General features: G+C 46.8%; 1 protein-coding gene across 12 annotated transcripts in view; it reads left to right on the top strand.

The window, feature by feature from the left end:
• Nucleotides 1-11,376, top strand: part of LOC126991092 (uncharacterized) — a 42,472-nt gene extending 31,096 nt beyond the window's left edge. For 5 of the 12 annotated variants that reach the window (XR_007745149.1, XR_007745155.1, XR_007745151.1 and 2 more), the window contains 2 exons: nucleotides 6,054-6,198; nucleotides 9,779-11,376. Coding sequence is in view for 2 of the 12 variants with exons in the window: in XM_050849792.1 (XP_050705749.1) it covers nucleotides 1,481-1,661; nucleotides 6,054-6,187 (315 nt within the window). In the remaining 10 variants the exon portion in view is untranslated. Of the gene's footprint in view, nucleotides 1-1,480; nucleotides 1,662-2,078; nucleotides 2,200-2,713; nucleotides 3,020-3,156; nucleotides 3,274-4,778; nucleotides 4,921-6,053; nucleotides 6,199-9,778 lie in introns of those variants that run through there. The other 7 variants (XR_007745154.1, XR_007745147.1, XR_007745150.1 and 4 more) reach the window with 7 other exon arrangements.
• Nucleotides 11,377-15,237: the final 3,861 nt, after the last annotated feature.

The following is a 15,237-nucleotide window of genomic DNA, read 5'->3' as shown; positions in this document are numbered from 1 at the left end:
CTCTTGAAGGCGTGGAGGAGGTGATACATGGGGAACACAAGGCTGCTGCTGCTGCCTGTAAGTCGGCCAGAGAGGCGGCCGCCTGCCACCTGGTGGTGTTCTCAGCTGGCAGGCCAGACCAGACTGGGCAGGGAAGGCAACAGGCAGACCCTCCAGGCAGGCGAGCAGGCAGCATTACAGACGACACAGTGACTGGCTGAGTGTGTCTTACAATGAAAGTAAACTTCACCTTTACGTACAATGACAGACTTGAGCAGTAGAATTAAAAGTTATAGAAGGCACAGTTAGCAAAGGGTAATTAGAAGGAGGAGAGTTCAGCACTCTAAAGTAGCTGTAGCTTAGACTTGAAAGTTGACAGGCTTGGAGCATTAGCCACATCAGAGGGCAAGGAGGAGTTCCAACGCTGACTCACCCAACAAAGGAAAATCGGCCACGAGCTTCCATTTCTGTGTGCTGCATCAGGGTCTTGGCCTCTAGTGGCGGGGACAGTGTGAAAACACCAGAATGGCCCACGGAATGTTTTGTAGCAGTAGATCATGTCTTGTCTTGGCATTCTACCTTGGACTGGGAAAGGTTAAGCCTGGCCAGTCTGTCAGCACACGAGAGGTCGTTTAGCCCGTCAACCTGTTTAGTCCACCTACGTTGCAGATCTTCCCATATTTAGCCCTGGCCCAGTCCAGTAGAGGAGCAGCAACCCTGTCACGAGTGTCCTCTCCTTGATAGAGATATGCTATTTTAACAAGAGCATGGCCACAATTACGAAAAGGAGGAAACGTTGATATCTTGAATACGGTCCTCTTCGGTGGTAAGGATTAAATCCAAAATGTTTCCTGACTTAATAAAAGTTGGTTCTAGAACCCAGTGATGGAGACCCAAAGTTTGGAGTAGGTTAAGAAGCTTGGTGTCACAAGCAGTAATGTTATAGTCTGGCACCATATCATTCCAAGAGATGGAGGGCAGATTGAAGTCCCCCATAATTATAAATTCTTTACCCACGCAGATATTTGATATGAATTCAATAAGGGCAATGTTGTCATCCTGTGTGTAGGATGGGGGACGGTAAACTGTTAGGATTTACAAATCCAACGTAGGCAGACATAAAGTTAAGGTGTTAGCCAGCGTCGTAAACCTTGATATCATTTCTGACACGGGTGCAAACGCCAGGCTTAGGAAAAAGGAATCCTAATCTTTACAGAATAGCCATCAATACTAACAACTGAATCCTTTATAACTGGTTGCAGCCATGTGTCTCTGTGACTGAAAATAGGGTCAAGATCTTGTAGGTCTGAATCACATCACCTCTAATCCTTCAAGAGTGGTGAGGCCAGCTGGGTTAACCGTTCCTGGCAAGGACACCCTGCCAACCCGGGGACTAGCTTTGCTGCCCCTCTCTGTGCCTGTTCCAGCTTCCTGATATCTCCTTTTCCCCGATGCAAATAGTTATAACCTGTGAATGTACCCTCTTTACCCCCCCCCACAGGCACTGCCGGAGGAACAGTGGAAGAAGTACCAGCTGATGACCGGAGAAAGCAGGGAGAGGCTGGAGTGCCGAGGGGTGCTGCTGCGCTGCCTGGATGAGGCGGCCCGGGAGGAAAAGCACCAGGCCGAGGAGATGAAGAGGGACATTGTCGACTTGGTGGACATGTACCGGATGGACAATGGTGTGTGGTGTGTGCGTGCGTGTGTGTGTGTGTGTGGGTGTGTGTGTGTGTGTTTACCTAGGTGTGACATATATGGGAAAAGAGCTATGCTTGCACTGTCCTGTCTCCATATCCACTCTTATCCAATTTTTCCTTAACCCGGTGGTGGCAGCGGGGACCATGTTTCTTAATGGTCCCTCCAAGCCAGAAAAATGACAAAAAATCACCCTCACACAAACCATTGCATAATATATATCAAAGCATCTGTGATCAGATTATGTATCATCTATTTTTGCCCTTGAGCTGCTTCCTCTGCTGTAAAAAAAAGAGAAAAAGTATATAATCCCTCTGATCACTGCTCCTCATCCTCACATGGAAACACCAGCAACAAGTACAATGCAACTCACACCAGTCCTTAATTTGTTCCCTTCCCCGCAGCCTTCGTGCTGCCTCGGCCAGGAAGCACTCGCTGGAGACTCACACGCTGCTGGGTGACTCGGAGGGCTTCGGGAACAGCCTTGAGGAAACTGCCAAGAATCTGAAGCAGCTCTTGTCCAAGGTGAGGTGTTAGTGACGGGGTGCAGGTCCCCCATAGTTCCCAGTGTGTTGATGTACGATGTTTTGCATATACAGGTAACTCTGGAATGTATTGTATTGTGAAGAGGTCATTGCGTAAATCCCAAACACTGTAGTAAATCCAACAAGAGGTAGGTTTGTATTGCCTCCTGTATCACTCTGACTCCTCTCCCTCTCGTGGTTCCTCCTCTGGCTGCCCTTCCCCTCATGGTAGCACAGCAGCGAGGGTGTTGTTGTTGTTGTTGTTGTTGAGTAGCGTGGGTACTGTATTGTTGTTCAAGTGGCGCGCGGGAAGAACTGAGCTCAGCTGTGTGACCGTGTGAGTCCAGTTGCGTGAGACATCTGGTGGACACTCCAGAAAATATCGCGTAGAAGTGAAAAAAAATGTGTAAAGTAAACATTTCTTTTGATTTTGGACCACGCGGTATTTAAAAAATGCATAGACCAAACTCGCGTCAATCTAGAGTTACCTGTATTAACTCTCATGACCTATGCAGTGATGGTGCTCCCCGCCAGGACTGGGATGAGGACGTCCCTGCCCACACCCTGCAGCGCGCCACTTGTTGAACACTGTCACAGGCGGGGGCTCAGACACTCAAGGCTTCAACAAGACAAATAGAAAAGAATATACACGGAAAGTTCTTGAGAGAGAGAGAGAGAGAGAGAGAGAGAGAGAGAGAGAGAGAGAGAGAGAGAGAGAGGGGAGTCGAGTTAGAGCAGTAAAGAAAGGGAGAAAGAGAGAGTTAAAGAGATAGAAATGAAGAGGAAGGGTATGGATCAACTTTCTCTCTCTCTGTCTGTTGAGGGGTGCAGGCTGAGGTGGAAAATGTTATTGCTAAGTTGAATGCATCTTGTAAATTAATATAACATAAATAGTAATGTTGAATCTCTCTCTCTCTCTCTCTCTCTCTCTCTCTCTCTCTCTCTCTCTCCCCCAAAGGTCAAGATCTTCTCCCTGTAGCGGTTGATGTACTCGGCGGCAATCTTCCCCCTGTCCGTGGCCACTGACATGGTGGAAGAGTGTGGCCTGGACTACCTCCCCAACACAGCCTGCTCGGTGAGTCCCTGGCATGTTAGTCCTGTATAGTTAACCCGGTAGCAGCGGGGATCATGATTCTTAATGGTAGCATATGAGAGGAAGGGACAGGTGTTGGGACTGTGTGGCAGAGCAGAGGGGAGGAAAGGACCCACGGAATTGAACACCCAGACTATACGAAATGGTTTGACTGTATACTAGAATTCTTACAGTAGCATCATTGACCCAGCGGCAGCAGCGGGGATCATGTTTCTTAACCCCTTCACTACGGCCGGGCCAAAACAGCACCCCGTTCCGTATCCAGGATCACCGCGCTCTGAATTTCAAATGTCGCTATTGAATATAACAAGTTTTCAGCCATAAACTCAACATAATCATCATGTATTATGTATGAAAACATGCAGAATTAAATGGTGCACACAGAGAAACATAAATGAATTGATAGTTTTGAGATGTTAGCATAAATATAGAGATAAAATAACTCGTATATTGGCTACAGTGAGCTAGGATGCAGTACGCGTGTCCTCGGATGTGGTATGGGGCACGCAAGGATGCAGTACACGCGTCCTTGCGTTGAAGGGGTTAAGGTCAATGAGAGGGGTCAGTCGGGTTCTAATGAGTGTTTCTTTAGGTTCACGGTACAGAAGAAGGGTCACACTACCACCAGGGTCATAGAACTACTCCTACGAAAGCCTTGTCAAATATGTGTTTCTAGGTTCACAGTACAGAAGAAGGGTCACACTACCACCAGGGTCATAAAACTACTCCTGGAAATGCCCACAACTCCTACGAAAGCCTTGTCAAATATGTGTTTCTAGGTTCACAGTACAGAAGAAGGGTCACACTACCACCAGGGTCATAGAACTACTCCTGGAAATGCCCACAACTCCTACGAAAGCTTTGTCAAATATGTGTTTCTAGGTTCACAGTACAGAGGAAGGGTCACACTACCACCAGGGTCATAAAACTACTCCTGGAAATGCCCACAACTCCTACGAAAGCTTTGTCAAATATGTGTTTCTAGGTTCACAGTACAGAAGAAGGGTCACACTACCACCAGGGTCATAGAACTACTCCTGGAAATGCCCACAACTCCTACGAAAGCTTTGTCAAATATGTGTTTCTAGGTTCACAGTACAGAAGAAGGGTCACACTACCACCAGGGTCATAGAACTACTCCTGGAAATGCCCACAACTCCTACGAAAGCTTTGTCAAATATGTGTTCTTGGGCAATGAAATGTCTTATAACATGACTCTCAGAGACTCATTGTGTCTTTACCGTGTAGCAGCAACGGGCCAAATTTGTTCCATGATATAAACCCCAAAAATAGATGATACATAACCTGATCACAAATGCTTTGATATATATTGTGACATGGTTTGTGTGAGGGTGATTTTTTCCCATTTTTCTCACTTGGAGGGACCATTAAGAAACATGATCCCTGCTGCTGCTGGGTTAAGGGATAAAAGGGACGTTGGTTAGGCTGTGAAGTAGTGTTGTGATACCCTTGCTTGGTGCCCACAGCCACACAACACCGCGCTGAAGGACACCTCTGCACCCTGTTGTGTGTGCGGCTTCATGTGTCAGAACCTGGACCTCAGGAAGCTGTGGAGCCTCAGAAGGGGAAGCACTAGGAGCTGTGGGTCTCTCCAGCCTGAGCCTTGAGGTAGTGACATTTCTCAAAGCACACGAGAAATTAGTTCAAAAGTAGTTTGTTCAGAAGCAAAGTAGTTTAGAAATTTGTCTAGATTTTTTTTAAGAGTTCAAAAGATTTTTTTTAGATGTTTGGAAGTTTGTTGAATGACTTTTCCATGTTGTGGTTCTTGGTAAAAGCAGACCAGATTTATCAGTACTTATTATTTGGGGACTTTTTACGGTTCACAGCAGAATTGCTTCCCCCTAAAAGTCATCTCAAAGCCTCCCTTGTTGAAGTGCAGAGATTTTATTCCTTCATATATACATACATGAATTGATGCATACAGTAAGGGTTGTATCATAAGACATTTCGGCTCCCAAGAACACCTATTTGACAAGGCTTTCGTGGGAGTTGTGGGCATTTCCAGGAGTAGTTCTATGACCCTGGTGGTGGTGTGACCCTTCCTCTGTACTGTGAACCTAGAAACACATATTTGACAAGGCTTTCGTAGGAGTTATGGGCATTTCCAGGACTAGTTTTATGACCCTGGTGGTAGTGTGACCCTTCTTCTGTACTGTGAACCTAGAAACACATATTTGACAAGGCTTTCGTAGGAGTTGTGGGCATTTCCAGTAGTAGTTTTATGACCCTGGTGGTAGTGTGACCCTTCTTTTGTACTGTGAACCTAGAAACACATATCTGACAAAGCTTTCGTAGGGGTTGTGGGCATTTCCAGGAGTAGTTTTATGACCCTGGTGGTAGTGTGACCCTTCTTCTGTACTGTGAACCTAGAAACACATATTTGACAAGGCTTTCGTAGGAGTTGTGGGCATTTCCAGGAGTAGTTTTATGACCCTGGTGGTAGTCTGACTCTTCTTCTGTACCATGAACCTCAAGAAACACTTGTTAGAACCGAGAGAGCCCGGGTTTGATTCCCGGGCAGAGTGGAAAAATTTGGGCGGCTTTTCCAATACCCTACGCCCCTGTCCACCCAGCAGTGTACCAGGTATTAATCGGGGGTTGTGTCCCGTCTCCTGGGGTCTGTTCCCTTCTCCTATAATTCCTTCCCCTTCTGTCTCTCTCCGGCATATGACCACAGATGTTGCACCGACTAGACCAAACTTTCCTCCATAAATGCACTAATACTAAACGACCTATTTCAGATCATTTTGGAGAACTACTCTTTCCCCGGGCACTGATTCTCACACGCCCAACGGAGGTGGTCCTGGAGGCCTGTGCATTGGTGTGGGTGGCGCTGATGCTGTTGATGTTATGGCCGACATTTCCTGGGAGCTGAAGTGCCCTAAGGTTTGTAATGAAGAGTTTTATCCCTGTAGTGACCAATGGATTAGGTGGCTCTGTATCTCTTCAAACCTGGCTGTTATGATTAGCACGGATTTGGCCTTTCTCTGCCTCTGTGGTGGATAGTGGAGTGTTTCCCATGTGGTATTGGTGTGCTGGATATCCCTTCACTGGTAGCCTGGTAACATACACTCCCAGGTCTTTCTCTGTGGTGGATAGTGGAGTGTTTCCCATGTGGTATTGGTGTGCTGGATATCCTTCACTGGTAGCCTGGTAACATACACTCCCAGGTCTTTCTCTGCCTCTGTGGTGGATAGTGGAGTGTTTCCCATGTGGTATTGGTGTGCTGGATATCCCTTCACTGGTAGCCTGGTAACATACACTCCCAGGTCTTTGTCTGCCTCTGTGGTGGATAGTGGAGTGTTTCCCATGTGGTATTGGTGTGCTGGATATCCCTTCACTGGTAGCCTGGTAACATACACTCCCAGGTCTTTCTCTGTGGTGGATAGTGGAGTGTTTCCCATGTGGTATTGGTGTGCTGGATATCCCTTCGCTGGTAGCCTGGTAACATACACCAGGTCTTTGTCTGCCTCTGTGGTGGATAGTGGAGTGTTTCCCATGTGGTATTGGTGTGCTGGATATCCCTTCACTGGTAGCCTGGTAACATACACTCCCAGGTCTTTCTCTGTGGTGGATAGTGGAGTGTTTCCCATGTGGTATTGGTGTGCTGGATATCCCTTCACTGGTAGCCTGGTAACATACACTCCCATGTCTTTCTCTGCCTCTGTGATGGATAGTGGAGTGTTTCCCATGTGGTATTGGTGTGCTGGATATCCCTTCACTGGTAGCCTGGTAACATACACTCCCAGGTCTTTCTCTGTGGTGGATAGTGGAGTGTTTCCCATGTGGTATTGGTGTGCTGGATATCCCTTTACTGGTAGCCTGGTAACATACACTCCCAGGTCTTTCTCTGTGGTGGATAGTGGAGTGTTTCCCATGTGGTATTGGTGTGCTGGATATCCCTTCATTGGTAGCCTGGTAACATACACTCCCAGGTCTTTCTCTGCCTCTGTGGTGGATAGTGGAGTGTTTCCCATGTGGTATTGGTGTGCTGGATATCCCTTCACTGGTAGCCTGGTAACATACACTCCCAGGTCTTTCTCTGCCTCTGTGGTGGATAGTGGAGTGTTTCCCATGTGGTATTGGTGTGCTGGATATCCCTTCACTGGTAGCCTGGTAACATATACTCCCAGGTCTTTCTCTGTGGTGGATAGTGGAGTGTTTCCCATGTGGTATTGGTGTGCTGGATATCCCTTCACTGGTAGCCTGGTAACATACACTCCCAGGTCTTTCTCTGCCTCTGGTGGATAGTGGAGTGTTTCCCATGTGGTATTGGTGTGCTGGATATCCCTTCACTGGTAGCCTGGTAACATACACTCCCAGGTCTTTCTCTGCCTCTGTGATGGATAGTGGAGTGTTTCCCATGTGGTATTGGTGTGCTGGATATCCCTTCACTGGTAGCCTGGTAACATATACTCCACAACTTTCTACTCATGCTCATCCCTATACTGTCCAAACCCCTTATGCAAGAGTTAACCAGCATCTTCACTCTTTCATCCCTCACGCTGGGAAACTCTGGAACAATCTTCCTTCATCTGTATTTCCTCCTGCCTACGACTTGAACTCTTTCAAGAGGAGGGTATCAGGACACCTCTCCTCCCGAAACTGACCTCTCATTTTGGACACTCCTTTAACCTCTGTTCGGGAGCAGTGAGTAGCGGGCTTTTCTTATTCTTTCCTTTGTGCCCTTGAGCTGTCTCCTTAGCTGTAAAAAAAAAAAATAAATAAATAAAATCAGTTATATACTTTTAAGACTTGCCCGGAGATGTGATCCCTATGGCTTTCCTTCCGTCTAAAGTCTCCATCAGCCTCAACAGTTCCCCTTTCTCAACCTTTACATAATTTAGCTTCTCTTCAGTATGGTTTTCGAGCCCCTGTCAAAGTCGGTCTCTTTCGTAAACACTTTATGAACATTTTTATTTTAATGTTTCTGTAATTTCTTCGTCCTTCTCGTAGAATACACTTTTTTCTTTAAGTGTTTCCGCTCCTGCATTTATTTCTAACTTCCTTTTCCTTCCCTTCCTTCCTTTCCTCTCCCTTCCTACCTTCCTTTTCTTTCCTTTCCTTTCCTTTCCCTCCTTCCTACCTTCCTTTCCCTTCCCTTCCTTTTCTTTCCTTTCCTTTCCCTCCCTTCCTTCTTTTCCCTTTCCCTTCCCTTCCCTTTCCTTCCCTTCAATAACCTTCCCCTTCCTTCCTTCCTTCCCTTCCTTTCCTTTCCCTCCCTTCCTTCCCTTCCCTTCCATTTATGAATTTGTAAAACATTTTTGGTTCTTCCTCACAACTAAAAACTATTCTTCTTTCAAATTTAGCTTCCTCTTCTCTCCTTATTTTCACATATTCATTTCTTTCTTTTTTATATTTGTCTCTGTTATTCTTATTTGGTCTTGTCTTTAAATTCAATATCAATCCTCCTCTTCATATCAGTCCAGTCTACCCCAGCGAAGAAACTCCCAAGTCCAATGTAATCTGCCTTTGCGGAATTTTCAATCCTTACTTTTCATCTGTGTGTGTGTGTGTGTGTGTGTGTGTGTGTGTGTGTGTGTGTGTGTGTGTGTGTGTGTTTCAATCTGACTGTGTGTGTGTTTATTTGCATTTTCTGAAGCTGTGTGTGTGTGTGTGTGTGTGTGTGTGTGTGTGTGTCCATCTGTATGAGTGTGTGTGTGTGTGTGTGTGTGTGTGTGTGTGTGTGTGTGTCCATCTGTATGAGTGTGTGTGTGTGTGTGTGTGTGTGTCCATCTGTATGAGTGTGTGTGCATGTGTGTGTGTGTGTGTGTGTGTGTGTGTGTGTTAAGAAGCTGTACAAACAGTATATTGATTCATTGGGTTTCCAACAGCGTGATGTAATAGACGTGTAAATACCAGCAGCCAAGTATTGGGGGAGCCAAGGCCCCGGGCGCGCGGTTTTTGGTCCGCCAAAATTGGACACCAGAATTTTGAATTGTAAGAAATGAGAGGTAAAGATTCTCCACTGGTAAATACATTTCTTCTCATAGAATTTCCTGTTTTACTCCAATCCATGTGTGTGTGTGTGTGTGTGTGTGTGTGTGTGTGTGTGTGTGTGTGTGTGTTACTCCCCTGTGCACTGAGGCAATGATCCACAGCCTAAAACAGTTAGGAAATGTGTTAAGGATGAAATAGGATGCTCAGAAACGGTAGTCTGAATTTTACGCTGAAAGATCCATCCTGCCGGGGGGGACTTGGAGTGGACGGGGCAGCTCGGGGCAGACTGTCAGGGGTGGAGGAAAGAATAGGAAGGGAAAGGAAGGAAGGGAAGGGAAGGAAAAGGAAGGGATAAGGAGGGAAGGGAAGGGAAAGAAAGGAAATGGAAGGGAAGGGAAGGGAAGGAAGGAAGGAAGGAAGGAAGGAGGGAAGGAAGGAAGGAAGGGAAAGGAAGGGAAGGGAAAGGAAAGAAAAGGAAGGGAAATAACAACAACAACAGGATGCTAATGAGTCTGTTTGTCCACAGCTCCGGAAAACGTTGAAAGGAAGAACCAAAGGAAGGAAGGAAGACCATCTCAGAAGACCCCAGAGTCAGCCCCTACAGTCCATCACAGTCCAAGAAATAGCTGAAGGAAGTCCCAAGTCCAAGCAACCTTCCTTTCTTTCTGATTCAAGTCGTCTTTACCTTCAGCGAGGGGGCAAAGCGACCATGGACCTCTCCCTTCCCTTCCTTTTCTTTCCCTTCCCTTCCTTTTCTTTCCCTTCCCTTCCTTCCTTCCTTTCCCTTCCCTTCCCTTCCTTCCTTCCCGTCCCTTCCATTTCCTTCCCTTCCCTTTCCTTCCCTTCCCTTCCCTTCCTTCCTTCCTTCCTTCCTTTCCCCTCCCTTCCCTTTCCTTCCCTTCCCTTCCTGTCCCTTTCCTTCCCTTCCTGTCCCTTTCCCTCCCTGTCATCAGCCACACTGTGTCTGCCATCCATGTCTTGCAGCAGGCCAGCCATTCTGACTTGATCTTCTTCCTTCCAAACAAGCAGTCACTCTCCTCCTCAGCACATGACCCAGAAGCTTCACTTGTCCTATGCTTTTCATCAAGTGCCTGGCTGTCTGCTGCTGCTCTTTGTCATAGAGTTAAGTTGTCATTATCTTAGTTAGTTAGTTAGTTAGAGGTCCAGATAATTGTTGTATGGGCAAGACTCCTGTCCCTCCCTCTCCTTCCCTCCCTTCCTCTCCCTCAAGTTCCCAGTCTGTGGAGGTCCAGATAATTGTTGTATGGGCAAGACTCCTGTCCCTCCCTCTCCTTCCCTCCCTTCCTCTCCCTCAAGTTCCCAGTCTGTGGAGGTCCAGATAATTGTTGTATGGGCAAGACTCCTTCCCTCCCTCTCCTTCACTCCCTTCCTCTCCCTCTCCCCCAAGTTCCCAGTCTGCAGAGGTCCAGATAATTGTTGTATGGGCAAGACTCCTGTCCCTCCCTCTCCCTTCCTTTCCAGTCTTTCTCTCTTGTTCCATTATTTATTTTCTCTCCCTCCCTCTTTCTTTGCTCTCTCCCTTCTTTCATCTCCTCTCCCTTCAGCCGCATTATCGTCTTCCTTCTAATCCATAGCATTTTCTCTCTCCCTTTTACATCTGCTTTATTTCCTTCTCTCTCTCTCTCTCTCTCTCTCTCTCTCTCTCTCTCTCTCTCTCTCTCTCTCTCTCTCTCTCTCTCTCTCTCCAAACCCATTGGAATAACAATAATAATAATAACACACACTACAAGTCCATCTTTATTTATCAACAGCACACACACACACACACACACACACACACACACACACAGGGGAGGTCATGTGGCTATCTATGGTGTGGGTTGGGTTGCTGTCTAAGAGGGCATGTGTCTGTAGGGTGACATCCTGTTGACCTTGTGACCTGAGACAGAGTGGGGGGGGGGTCCTTTTATGTGGCTGGGGGGTAGGTGTCTGTGGGGATTGTCAACATACTGTGGTAGGACATCCTGTAGGGTCCTGTGGGCTGTGGTGAGGTGAGGTGAGGTGATATATATATATATATATATATATATATATATATATATATATATATATATATATATATATATATATATATATATATATATATATATATATATATATATATACTTGAACATCTCCAGGACTTGTTCAGTCTCCCAGGTGCTCTCCTCTCCTGACACTGCCACATCAAGAGGAGGAAAGAGAGAGAGGAGGTACTCTCTGTGTGTATATATGTATGTCTGTGTATAAGGTTCCATAAGCTAGATCTTCCCCCGGCCTTCTATGGGGCTCAAATTATGCCCCCACAGAAGGGTTCGGGGAGGAGCCAGTCTGTGGAACCTGATTGGACGTTGTCTAAATATATATTAATAAAGTTTTTGAAATTAAGAAGAAATTGTGTGTTTTACTGTGTGTGTGTGTGTGTGTGTGTGTGTGAGAGAGAGAGAGAGAGAGAGAGAGAGAGAGAGAGAGAGATTACTTTTTCTTCTCCTTCTTCTGTTCCTCTTGTTATCTCTTCCTCCTCTTCTTCCTCCGAATCTGTGAATACAAATTTTTATTAATGGAATGAAATGGAAGAGAGAGATTTAAGGAAGGAGAGAAAAGGAAGGAAGGAAATGGGTATAAATTTGATGAACGGAGGAGGAAGAGTAAGTAGGAGAGAGAGAGAGAGAGAGAGAGAGAGAGAGAGAGAGAGAGAAACATACATTTAGAGAGAGTAGAACTGACAGCCTTACACACACACACACACACACACACACACACACACACACACACACACACATGCTCAAATAGACAGGTAAAGCACAAGACATTATTAATTAAGTAAGTTACCTAAGGAAAGAATTATATTGTTATAGTATGAGACAGATATTATTATAACGAGAGAGAGAGAGAGAGAGTCAGTCACAAATCTCTCTCTCTCTCTCTCTCTCTCTCTTATAGATAGATAGATATAATGTACTACAGCACAAAGCCCACCAGTATATACTCAACCCCTTGACTGCAGATTTCCTACAAGACAACATTTCCAAGCTACAGCAATGGATCAAAAAGTGTCTGCTACAATTCAATGAAGGAAAATCTAATGTCTTGCACCTTGGGAGGGGATACCCAGCACACCAATACCACATGGGAAACACTCCACTATCCACCACAGAGGCAGAGAAAGACCTGGGAGTGTATGTTACCAGGCTACCAGTGAAGGGATATCCAGCACACCAATACCACATGGGAAGCACTCCACTACCCACCACAGAGGCAGAGAAAGACCTGGGAGTGTATGTTACCAGGCTACCAGTGAAGGGATATCCAGCACACCAATACCACATGGGAAACACTCCACTATCCACCACAGAGGCAGAGAAAGACCTGGGAGTGTATGTTACCGGGCTACCAGTGAAGGGATATCCAGCACACCAATACCACATGGGAAACACTCCACTATCCACCACAGAGGCAGAGAAAGACCTGGGAGTGTATGTTACCAGGCTACCAGTGAAGGGATATCCAGCACACCAATACCACATGGGAAACACTCCACTATCCACAACAGAGAAAGACCTGGGAGTGTATGTTACCAGGCTACCAATGAAGGGATATCCAGCACACCAATACCACATGGGAAACACTCCACTATCCACCACAGAGGCAGAGAAAGACCTGGGAGTGTATGTTACCAGGCTACCAATGAAGGGATATCCAACACACCAATACCACATGGGAAACACTCCACTATCCACCACAGAGGCAGAGAAAGACCTGGGAGTGTATGTTACCAGGCTACCAGTGAAGGATATCCATCACACAAATACCACATGGGAAACACTCCACTACCCACCACAGAGGCAGAGAAAGACCTGGGAGTGTATGTTACCAGGCTACCAGTGAAGGGATATCCAGCACACCAATACCACATGGGAAACACTCCACTATCCACCACAGAGGCAGAGAAAGACCTGGGAGTGTATGTTACCGGGCTACCAGTGAAGGGATATCCAGCACACCAATACCACATGGGAAACACTCCACTATCCACCACAGAGGCAGAGAAAGACCTGGGAGTGTATGTTACCAGGCTACCAGTGAAGGGATATCCAGCACACCAATACCACATGGGAAACACTCCACTATCCACAACAGAGAAAGACCTGGGAGTGTATGTTACCAGGCTACCAGTGAAGGGATATCCAGCACACCAATACCACATGGGAAACACTCCACTATCCACAACAGAGAAAGACCTGGGAGTGTATGTTACCAGGCTACCAATGAAGGGATATCCAGCACACCAATACCACATGGGAAACACTCCACTATCCACCACAGAGGCAGAGAAAGACCTGGGAGTGTATGTTACCAGGCTACCAATGAAGGGATATCCAACACACCAATACCACATGGGAAACACTCCACTATCCACCACAGAGGCAGAGAAAGACCTGGGAGTGTATGTTACCAGGCTACCAGTGAAGGGATATCCAGCACACCAATACCACATGGGAAACACTCCACTACCCACCACAGAGGCAGAGAAAGACCTGGGAGTGTATGTTACCAGGCTACCAGTGAAGGGATATCCAGCACACCAATACCACATGGGAAACACTCCACTATCCACCACAGAGGCAGAGAAAGACCTGGGAGTGTATGTTACCGGGCTACCAGTGAAGGGATATCCAGCACACCAATACCACATGGGAAACACTCCACTATCCACCACAGAGGCAGAGAAAGACCTGGGAGTGTATGTTACCAGGCTACCAGTGAAGGGATATCCAGCACACCAATACCACATGGGAAACACTCCACTATCCACAACAGAGAAAGACCTGGGAGTGTATGTTACCAGGCTACCAATGAAGGGATATCCAGCACACCAATACCACATGGGAAACACTCCACTATCCACCACAGAGGCAGAGAAAGACCTGGGAGTGTATGTTACCAGGCTACCAATGAAGGGATATCCAACACACCAATACCACATGGGAAACACTCCACTATCCACCACAGAGGCAGAGAAAGACCTGGGAGTGTATGTTACCAGGCTACCAGTGAAGGGATATCCAGCACACCAATACCACATGTGAAACACTCCACTATCCACCACAGAGGCAGAGAAAGACCTGGGAGTGTATGTTACCAGGCTACCAGTGAAGGGATATCCAGCACACCAATACCACATGGGAAACACTCCACTATCCATCACAGAGGCTGAGAAAGACCTGGGAGTGTATGTTACCAGGCTACCAGTGAAGGGATATCCAGCACACCAATACCACATGGGAAACACTCACTATCCACCACAGAGGCAGAGAAAGACCTGGGAGTGTATGTTACCAGGCTACCAGTGAAGGGATATCCAGCACACCAATACCACATGGGAAACACTCCACTATCCACCACAGAGGCAGAGAAAGACCTGGGAGTGTATGTTACCAGGCTACCAGTGAAGGGATATCCAGCACACCAATACCACATGGGAAACACTCCACTATCCACCACAGAGGCAGAGAAAGACCTGGGAGTGTATGTTACCAGGCTACCAGTGAAGGGATATCCAGCACACCAATACCACATGGGAAACACTCCACTATCCACCACAGAGGCAGAGAAAGACCTGGGAGTGTATGTTACCAGGCTACCAGTGAAGGGATATCCAGCACACCAATACCACATGGGAAACACTCCACTATCCACCACAGAGGCAGAGAAAGACCTGGGAGTGTATGTTACCAGGCTACCAGTGAAGGGATATCCAGCACACCAATACCACATGGGAAACACTCCACTATCCACCACAGAGAAAGACCTGGGAGTGTATGTTACCAGGCTACCAGTGAAGGGATATCCAGCACACCAATACCACATGGGAAACACTCCACTATCCACCACAGAGGCAGAGAAAGGCCAAATCCGTGCTAATCATAACAGCCAGGTTTGAAGAGATACAGAGCCACCTAATCCATTGGTCACTACAGGGAT

This window comes from Eriocheir sinensis, unplaced genomic scaffold (genome assembly GCF_024679095.1).
Source record: "Eriocheir sinensis breed Jianghai 21 unplaced genomic scaffold, ASM2467909v1 Scaffold24, whole genome shotgun sequence".
In the NCBI taxonomy this organism is placed as follows: domain Eukaryota; kingdom Metazoa; phylum Arthropoda; class Malacostraca; order Decapoda; family Varunidae; genus Eriocheir; species Eriocheir sinensis.
The sequence above is the reverse complement of the archived record's forward strand: the minus strand, read 5'-3'. Positions and strand labels throughout refer to the sequence as shown.